The following is a 9,809-nucleotide window of genomic DNA, read 5'->3' as shown; positions in this document are numbered from 1 at the left end:
GCCACGGACACCACGTGGGGAGGCCAGCAGCTGTCACGCCATTTATTTACTCACATATCCCGATAACAGACGTCAGGGAGCTGCTGCATGGCACAGTGGGAAGACAAAGGTTACAAAGGGCCGGGCAGTAAAAAGAAGGGGCCGACCAACGCATAGAGCAGCTGGAGGGTGCACGTGGCCTAGCAAATGATTAGCAGTGAGTACGTGCAGATGGGGGGAGCAGGTGGGCTCCCAGCTGCACAGGTGCAGGCTGACGGCTACTACGCTCGCCCCGTGTGCACTGTAGCGGAACCTTCCAGGGTGGACTGCTGGCCAATTCCACCCCACCTTTCCAGCAATCTACACAAATAACTAGTGGGAGGGGCAAGTGGGAATTCCATGCCCCTACAGTAGGCAACAGAGTAAAGAGTTATTAAGAAACAAAAGAGGTAAATACACAATCCAATTGTGAGCATGCTACAGGGTTAGACATGCATGGGACCCGGGTTAGGCCTTTTTAAGGTCGTTCTCCTCCCCTTTCCTCATGTTGGGAGGGGTCCCAGCTGTTTGCTGTTCTGATTGACTCCCCACCTGTTAGCTCTCAGGGGGCCAACAGGGAGGCTTTTCCTTTAGAGGTGAGGGGGGGCTCCCCATTGACCCTGAGAAGAGCTCCAAATGGGAGCTTGTGGACAGGGTCTAGGTGGGGTCTTTCCAGCTTTCTCAATAGCAGGGGGTCCAGGCAGGGCCTCCCAGCCCTGTCCTCAGGGGCCCAGCCCCCTTTCCCTACACTAACCTGCCTCCCTGGCCACCACCTCCTCGAGGGGCGCATGGAGCGCAGGGCGCGCGCCTGGAACGTGCTGGACCCGGCGCTGCGCGCGCACTTCCCCGCACCTGTGGGCCCGGCTGCGCGCCCTGGGCCCCGCGCGCCTGCGGCGGGATGTGGCGGCGCTTCGGGGGCGGGCACAGCTGGCGCGCACCTGCCTCCCCCAACGGAAGGCCGGGAGCCGGCGCCGCTGAGCCACGGCCTGGCGCCCGTCGTGGGCTGCGAGCTCCGGCCTGGCCTGGACGTGGCCACCGAGCGCACCTGTCCGGCCTGGCCATGCCCGTGCTGAGTTCACCTGACGCCTCTACCTGCGCCAGTTCCCGGAGGGGCCCTGGGCCGGCGGGGGGACCCGGGGGCGGGGCAGGACGCCCCATAGCGCAGGGGGACTATCGCAGCGCTTCCTCCTTTAAGACAGCCTGGGAGAGCCTCGGGACGCGACACCAGGCCTACGTGACTCCCACCCAAGTCCCTGCCCGAGGTGATTGACAGCTCAGGCTCCGGGGCGTCCAGCACGACGTGGCCTGGCCTGGTCAGGGGCTGCTGTCCCTCTCCTGCAAAGCCTCTTCCGGGGTCCTCACAGTTTCCACTCGGGCGACTTCTTTTCCTTTGCTGTCACTGAAAGCAGCGTGAGTCGCTCGTGGCAAATGCAAGAGAGCCGCTCACTGCTGACAGTTCCTCATTTCTAGAAGGCTCTTCCTGCTGGGGCCGTGGCTACCAGCAGGTCAGCGCTTCTCAGGCTGTGCGGACGAGAAATTCCTACAGCTAGTTGGAGACGTACATTTTAGTACAAGTGTAGGGGGAGATCCTCTGCAACAAGATTTCTGAGCAGTTTAACTCTGTACCAGTCCGTGTGTGTGCAGTGAGTTCTAAATGTATATTTATTCAATGGCATTTTAAAATTTTATTTTTAAAGATTTATTTTTATTTATTTATTCCTATTCCCCCCATTTGTCTGCTCTCTATATCCATTTGCTGGTGTTCTTCTATGTCTGCTTGTCTTCTCATTAGGCGGCTCCAGGAACCAATCCTGGGACCTTCCAGAGTGGGAGAAAGGCGATTACTCTCTTGCACCACCTCTGCCCCCGTTCTGCTACATCTTCTTATTCTCTCCTCTGTGTCTCTCCGTGTCGGCTGGCACTCGTGCGTGGGGTGACATTCCCTGCATGGGCCAGCATTCCACGTGGGTCAGCTCGCCACGTGGGCCAGCTTGCCCTCACCAGGAGGCCCTGGGCATCCAACCCTGGACCTCCTATATGGTAGACGAGAGCCCATTTGGCTGAGCCACATCCGTTTCCCTCAATGGCATTTTGATGCTTCCTCTGACATTTCCCGTAAGCTGTGGAGGTTCTACAAGAAATGGAAAGTGATGCGTGGTTTGTATCAAATTCCAAACACCGGTTTGTGCATTTCATGACTGTAGCCTCAACAGGAAAGGAAAATTAATATTCAGGTTCTCTTTTGTATCAATCATTCATCCTAAGCATCATATGAAAATCATGTTCTTTTTCATCGAATGTGGCAACCTTGCATTTTCATTTCTTCTTCTAAGCTGTGGATGTTGGCTTTGCTCTGTGGTAGCAGCTCTCAAAGGAAGAGATTCTAAACTCTCTAGATCATTCTAATAACTCCCAAGAAGCAGGGTCGCTCAGAGCAGTGGGGCCAGAGGCCGCGGCCCAGCGGGGCGAAGCAGTGGCTGAACCAGCCCATCAGGTGGCCCGGCCTGAAGCCAAGGAGGGGTACAGGTCGGGGAGTCCTAGGGGTGGGCCCGACCCTGCCTGGCCCGGTGCCTGGGCCCCTCCGGGGGCTGCGGACCCTCTGCCCTGACCCCTCGGCCGCCTCCCCTGGCCTCAGGGCCTCTCCACAGTTCTGTCCCATCTGCCTCTGTGCCCTTCAAAGGCCGCTTCCTCCAAGAAGCCCTCCCTGACCCCTGACCAGGTCAGCACCCCACGACCTTCGGGGCTCTGGCTGATACCCCAGCCTCCTCGGCACGGGCAGCTCACGCGACGGGGCCGCTTTGGTGGAAGGCGCGGTGCAGGTGTACCGCCTTCTCTGCTGCTCTCCCGGCGCCCACTCAGAGCCTCCATGAGTGGGTGCTTTGGGGGGATAAACAAATGAATGAATGAATGTGGACAGGCTCTCAGTGGGGCCTGAGGCCGGGCGGGTCGTGCTCAGCCTGCAGGGAACACAGGAGGGCGCAGAGCAGGACAACCCCTCCCCCACCGCAGGTGGTCCTTTGTCCCAGCCCCTCAGCTGGGCTCACCTGGCAAACAGCCACACCTGCACACCTGCGAGGGAAGACTGAGGGAGAGGAGGTGAGTGCTCACAGGTGGGACAGGAGAGGCCGCGGAGGCAGGGAGGGAGGGGGCGGGGGCAGGGGTCCTCGGTGGTCTCTCTCCCGCCAGCCCACCTGCTCTGCCTGGACATGCAGACGTGATCAGGAGCCCCCGCAGCCACCCGGCCCGGATTCTGGACCTTCGGCCCGCCGTGCTCCTGCAGGTGGACTCAGGCTGGAGGGGGGCATGCTGGGGGACCCTCCCCACAAGTCTGTGCCCTCCCTCTCTGTCCTCAGGCCGACCAGCAGCCTCGGGCAGGGACCATGACCCCTGCCTCTTCCTGGACCTTCTGGGTCAGAGCCCCAGCCCCAGCGGTCAGGAAGCACGGCCACCCCAGCACCGGCCCTGCTCCCACACCGGCCCCTCGAGGGGAGCTGGTGGACCCCATCCCCCGCCCCCCACCCCGTGCGCCCACCTTCCCTGGCCTGGAAGGCCCCAGGACCTCCTGGGCTCACTCGTGGCCGTAGCCCTGAGGGCTCCAGCTCACACTGGACCAGGGTCACAGCCAGGAGGAGGTGGCTCAGTGGGAGGGCCCTCCAGGGGGGACGGTCAGCCAGGGCCTGCCGACAGGGGACCCTTCCGCACCCGGGAAGCTGTGGCCTGGGCCCACGGCCCCTGGGAAAGCCCTCCCGGCTCCCCCGCGCCCTCCCACTCGTCCTTCCCCAGCACGGAGAGCCAGGCGAGGGCCTGCTGACCACCCCCACGACCGGGGCGGGCCTCGGTGGATGTGGCTTCAGGACACCAGCTGAGGGCCTCGGTCCGCCAGGACGGCTCCGCGTCAGCTTGGGTCTTTGGAGAGGAAGTGCCGGAGGCTCCACACAGCCTGCCCAGGAGCACGGAGCTCGGACTTCCAGGCCCCAGCGACGGGCGGGGGCTCGCCTGGCTTTGCAGAACCTTCCGGGGTGTCCCGGAGTGCCAGGGGCGCGGCAGGTGCAGGCTCGGCTGCCCTGAGCCCAGGGCCCGCAGCGCCGTGGGCGCGTGCTCCTGCCGCCGCCGCCCCACGCCGGCTTGTCCCCGCGTGGCTGCGGCCCCGGCCGGCCTCCCTGCCCTGTGCCTGCTCGACTCGCCCAGGGCAGCCGGTGTCCTCCACGGAGCCCCCCGCCCTTCGTGCCTCTGTCCAGGTGGACACACCTTGCCCCCGCCTCCTCTCAAGGTCCCCTTTTGTTCTTCCTCTGTAGTTAGGAGGAAGAGAGCCTGGTGGGCAGGAGCAGCCCAGCCCTGCCATCCTCCATGGGCCGGCCCTGCCCGTCGGTGAACACGGCAGGCCCAAAAGAGGCAGAGTTGCATCTCCCCTCCCCAGGGCTCTCCCTCCACCTGCCCCACTCCTTCCTTCCCGGCCCGTCCAGAAGCCCCTGTCAGGCCCAGGGAGACGGGTACTTCTGAGAAAGGTTTATTGAGGAATGGTTTCCAGGAGGAGGCAGGGGGCCGAGCTGATCCCTCCCCAGCTCTGGAGGTCACGGGGGCTGCCAGGGCGCCAGCCCTCATGTCGCGCTCACTCGGGAGCATGCTGGGTCAGCTGGAGCGCAGCAGCAGCCGCCCCACCCTGCTCCGCCCAGTCTCCCCGCTTCTCTGTCCCTTAGTGGGGATTTGGGGCTCCTGAGGCTCGGGGGCCAGCTTCCCCCTGGGGGTTCGGTACTTTCTCTTCTGGCTGTAGAATAGGTTCCTCTGGAACAGCAGGGGAATGTTGCCCTCGTGGAGCAGGACGGCCAGGACCATGCCTGCAGGGGAGGGGTTCGGGCTCAGTGCAGGGCTCGGGGTGCAGCCAGCCAGGGGCTCCCGCAGAGCGCCCCGCCCCAGCCGGGGCCAGGGAGCACAGGTCCCTAGCTGGGTACAGGGGCAGCCCCAACCTGCCCTCACCCCAGAATGGGACGGGCCTGTTGCCCAGGGGCAGGGTCTCTACCGGGAACCCCCCACTGGACCAATGCAGAGGAGAGCCCCCTCTCCCAGCTGCACAAGGGGCCCCTGGAGAGCCCGCCTGGACCCTCGCCCCCTCCTCAGAGGGCCCCTCCGTGCACACTCGGGCATCAGCAGCCAGGGGCCCCTCTTCCTCCCGGCTGTCTGCCCGTCCCGGGCTCTGACCCCTGCCCAGGTGGCCCTGGCGCAGGCTGCAGCCACGGCTCTGGGCACCACCCCACCTGGCACCCTCCTGGGCTCCACTAGGCAGGGGACCGTGCAGGTGGGGCTGGGCTCAGGGCGCCCCGGCCGCCCTTACCTGTCAGAGGCCCCAGCCAGTACACCTGGGCGTACTCCAGCAAGGTGTGCCCCGAGCACTGGAAGGTGAGGGAGGCGGCCAGGGCGGGGTTGAAGAAGGCAGCTGTGAAGGGCCCGGCTGTGGACGGAAGCACAGGCTGCGGGCGGCTGGCTCGGGAGCTCCTACCTGCCCGGGCCAGGCGGGGCCCCCACTCAGGGGTCTTCAGCCCAGCTCCATCCCCCTCTACTGGTGGAGACACAAAGGTGAGGGCTATTCTGCCAGGGCCAAAGGGCACAGGGGCTCCCCGAGGATGGCGGACCCTCGTCCTGCCCTCGCCCCCGTAGCTGCCGCAGCCCTTTCTTTTCTCCAACACCTCCATCCCAGGAGACGTGGTCTTTGGGGACAGGGCAGGAGTGAGGGAGCGCCAAGGGAAGCCCTGGCCCCCTGGCGCGAATGCAAGGAGAGGGTGCCGTGGGACAGCCGCGGGCCCCCGGGGAAGCGGCCGGAGCCAGGTCTGCGTCCTCAGGCCCAGGCCAGGTCTGGGAGGCACCCCAGGAAGCCTGGGGCTCCTGGCAGCTGGACCTTGGGGCAGGGCAGGGGCGATGTGTACAAGGACCCCTGAGCCACCCGCATGGAGAATGGACAGGGGCCGCAGCTGGATGTTGCCCTGAAGGCTCTGGGCAGGTGTGCGCACCTGACTCAGGTACTCAGGAGGAGCTCTGTGGGGTCACGGGGCAGCAGGCCAGCCAACCCACAACCCTGTCTGTAGCAAGCCTGCTGCTCCCCAGGGCCCCTGGGGCTCTTGTGTTACAGGTTAGTGGTGCCCCCGGCCGGCTGGTGGGCAGCAGCCACAGGGCTGCTTTCTTTGCTCAGCGGTGGACTCCCAGGACCACCCAGGAATCTTCGGAGAGCTCAGCCCACCCCCAGGCGTCCCCAGCGCCTGAGCACGAGGCGCTGCTCCTTAAATCCCCCAGCCGCCCACACCTTTCTAGGATGTTACTTCTCCAAAGCTCTCGCCATGTGGGAGGCTCTCTCCATGCCCCACTGGGGGGGGACACAGCTCTCCTTCCTGGGAGGCTGTCCTGCCTCTGCCCCCTCCCCCACTGTCCGGCAGCAGAGGGGCTCCACCCCACGAGGACGCGCCAGGGGAGGCCCCGACACAAAGAACGCTGGGGAGCTGCCGGGGGTCAGCAGCTGGGCGGCCCGGGCAGAGCCCCCTGCACACTCTTTCCGGGCTCTGCTCCCAGGTCAGGGACAGCTGGCCAGTGGGCGACCCCTCAGGGTGCCCCATGCCTTCCTCCCTGTTTGGGGGGGTCTGCTGCAGACTCCTGGGAGACCCCGACTTCCTCGTCTCTGGGAAGCCGCTCCCGTCATCAGGGCAGACACCCCAGCCAGTGCAGGTGACCCAGGCACGTGACCGCGGGCAGGTCTGGGGGTCCTAGGCACAGCAGCGGCGCTGGCTGAGGCTGAGGTGGTGCCGGAGGCCAGGTTCACAGGGCACCCATCAATGCTGGCCAAGAGATTCAGCCTGGGGTGGGGTCATGTCGCAGGAGGGGGCAGGAGGGGAGGGGTGCTGCTCTTCTCCTGGGTGACGTAGGGGCGAGCAGAGCCTGGCTGGGGTGGGGGGCTTTGGAAGGACCACAAGAAGAACTCGAGGTAGAGGGGAGGGGAGTCTGGGGGTCCCCGGATCCGAGTAGGGCTGTCCCGAAACTCCCCGCCCGCCTTCCCCAGGTGTAGGTCTCCTGGGAGAAGCAGAAGATCGGGGGTGGGGCCGCTCACCTGGAGGGGGGACCTGTCAGGGGCTTCAGCCTCCCGCGGCGCTCTGCGCCCCCAGCCGCCCCTCGCTCCGGGGGAATGCCAAGCTCCAGGCACGCGGCCCTAGCCTGCCGCCAGTCCCTCCCCGGCAGCCCCTCCCCCGGCGTTCTATCCCAAGGCGGCCCCTCTCCCCGGTGGCCCCTCCCACCTGCAGCCCCTCCCCTTGACAGCCCCTTCCCCGGCGGCCCCTCCCCCGGCAGCCCCCCTCCCCAGCCCCTTCCCCAGCGTTCCTTCCCAAGGCGGCCACTCCGCTCGGTGGCCCCTCCCACCTGCAGCCCCTCCTCTTGGCGGCCCCTCCCCCGGCGGCCCCTCCCCGGGCGTTTCTTCCCAAGGCGGTCCCTCCCCACCAGCGGCCCCTTCCCCCTGGTGGCCCCTCCCCCCGGCGGCTCCTCCCCCCGGCGGCCCCTCCCCCCTGCAGCCCCTCCTCTTGGCAGCCCCTCCCCCGGCGGCCCCAGGCCCGCGGCGCGGGTGGGCTGAGGCCCGCTCACCTGCGTGGAGCGCGGCGGTGCCCAGCAGGGCCAGGGCCGGCACCCTGCAGGCCGCAGGGCGGTGCCGCAGGCGCAGGTGGGCCAGCTGGAGGACGCAGGCGCCGGCGCCTTCCACGAGGGCGCCGTGGGGCACGGACGTGCGCAGCGCCGAGCCGCAGTGGGGGTCCAGGAGCGCCTGCAGCGCGTGCAGCTCGCTGAGCCCCCAGGCCCAGCAGCGGCGGGTCAGGGCGCCCGCGGCCTGCGTGCCCAGCGCCTGGGCCGCGAGCCGCAGCAGCGTGCCGGGCAGCGCCGCCTCGGCCAGGAGCAAGTCCTGCAGGGCCCCGGCGGGGTTGGCGGCGGCGCCGTCGCAGGACGCCCCGTGCAGCAGGAGGAGCAGGAAGGGCAGGAGCAGCAGCAGGTCGGGCCCGAAGCCCCCCGCCCAGGGGCCCATCTCCCGCAGCATCCTCATCTCCAGCCAGCAGGCGCAGAGCTGGGCCGCGCCCACCGCCTCCCGCGCGAAGCTGGCGTAGGCGCCCGCCGGCAGCAGGGCCCGCGCCGCCCTGCGAGCCGCCTCGCAGAGGGCAAAGGTGGCCACGAAGAAGGCGAGGGACGCGCTGAGGGCCGCCATCGGGCAGACGCTGTGCAGGGACCGCGGCCGAGGACGATCGGGGCCGGCGGCCTCCAGCGGCCCAAGGTCACCGAGCCGTGGGAGCGTCCACCTGTCCGTGGGCCTGGGAAGCCACAGCTGCGGCCTTAGCCCAGCCCCGGCCACCAGAGCAGGCGCAGAGCCAGGGGCCCGCAGGGTCCACCCCCCAGGCCGCCGCCTCCAGGGTGGAGGCGTTCAGGGACCCCCACTAGGGCTTTTTGCCTCCGCGGCCGCCCAGGCTTGGACTCGGACCAGGGCCCCTCCAAGCGGCTGCCCTGGCTCCCTGACTTGTGCAGACCCCGCGGCCAGGGCAGGGGCAGGTGTGTCCCCTCCCCACCCACTCCCCACCCCGCCTTGCTGGGCTGCAGGGGAGGAGCGTGGCGGCCAGGGAGGGAGGCAGGACCTTAGGCCAGTCCCTGGACCTGGGGGCCTTTCCAGGGAGGAGGGGGACAAGCAGCCGGAAAGGCGGGTACCTGCTGTGAAAACCCGGCCGGGGTCTCCCTGCCCAGCAGTGCCCCGCCCCCAGGCTTTCAGTGTGGAAGCCGCTGGGTGCCGCATGGGAGGAGGATCTGCAGGTCGGGGGGCCATGGGAGACGGGCGCGCACCCTCTTGCTGCCACCCCTTCCCCAAATCGGGGCTCCGCACCCCGCCTCCTGCCGCTGAGCCGTGGTCAACACCCCGAGCCTGCAACTCGGCTGGCTCCCTGGCTGGACCCACAGGTTAGAGACGGGCGGCTCAAGCCAGCTCTGGCTCCCCCCCCCCCCCCCCCCCCCCGTCAGAACCGGTTTCACACGCGCCTCCCGCGTCCCCCGAGTAGCCTGTTGTTGTTTTGCTGACCCAAACCCCCCCCCCCCCCGCCCCGGCCTCTCCCGCCGCACAGTCCCGGGAGACCGAGGTCCGGCGGGGAGGCCTCGCAGAGCCCGTGGCCTTCTCAGCACAGGTAACCAGCGTCCTCGCCCAGATTGCCCTTTGACGTCCAGCACTGTCCCAGGGCTGGGAAAGGCGCCTTGTTCCCTGGGGAGGGCAGGGAAGGCCCAGCGCTGGGAGCCCTGGGAAGTGCAAGGCTGAGCTGGCCTGCCGGAGATCCGGCCCTGCTCACTGGACTTCACCCATGACAGGGAGAAGCCTGTCCAGACCCAGTGCAAGGGGGGCCCCGCCCTGTCTTCTCCTGCTGCGGGGACCCCATCCTTGAGCTCTGGCTGCCCCTGCCCCCCTGCGCTTTCCTTCAAGCCTGCCTGCCCCGAGCTCTGCCCCTGCCCTGTCCTGCAGCCCAGCTGCCACACCCTGCCCCCTCTGTCCATCTCCCTCAGCTGGGTCCCCCCCCCCCCCCGGGACCGCCCTGAGCCCTGCCTTAGGTGAGGCTGTGGAGAGCACCTGCCCCAGCAAGGTGAGCCTTGAGCGCTCACTCGTGGTGTCCGATGGCGGCAAAGTCCTGTTTCTGGGCCCTCACCATGCTCTGAACGTGCGACAGTCTAGGGGAAACTGAGTCTCGGTGTTGTAGAATTTGAGAGAAGTTCAATTACTTGAGTATAGAGAGGCCAGGACTCAGGAATGA

At 67.2% G+C, this 9,809-nt stretch overlaps 1 protein-coding gene across 1 annotated transcript; it reads right to left on the bottom strand.

Annotated features, from left to right (window-relative positions):
- Positions 1-4,647: 4,647 nt before the first annotated feature.
- On the bottom strand, positions 4,648-8,236 carry LOC101418251 (aquaporin-12-like). The gene is made up of 3 exons (XM_058301287.1): positions 7,630-8,236; positions 5,348-5,464; positions 4,648-4,853 (listed from the first exon to the last, which is right to left on the bottom strand). Exons 1-3 carry the CDS (start codon positions 8,234-8,236, stop codon positions 4,648-4,650), a joined length of 930 nt encoding a protein of 309 aa, XP_058157270.1.
- Positions 8,237-9,809: the final 1,573 nt, after the last annotated feature.

Source organism: Dasypus novemcinctus, chromosome 7 (genome assembly GCF_030445035.2).
Source record: "Dasypus novemcinctus isolate mDasNov1 chromosome 7, mDasNov1.1.hap2, whole genome shotgun sequence".
Taxonomy (NCBI): domain Eukaryota; kingdom Metazoa; phylum Chordata; class Mammalia; order Cingulata; family Dasypodidae; genus Dasypus; species Dasypus novemcinctus.
The sequence above is the reverse complement of the archived record's forward strand: the minus strand, read 5'-3'. Positions and strand labels throughout refer to the sequence as shown.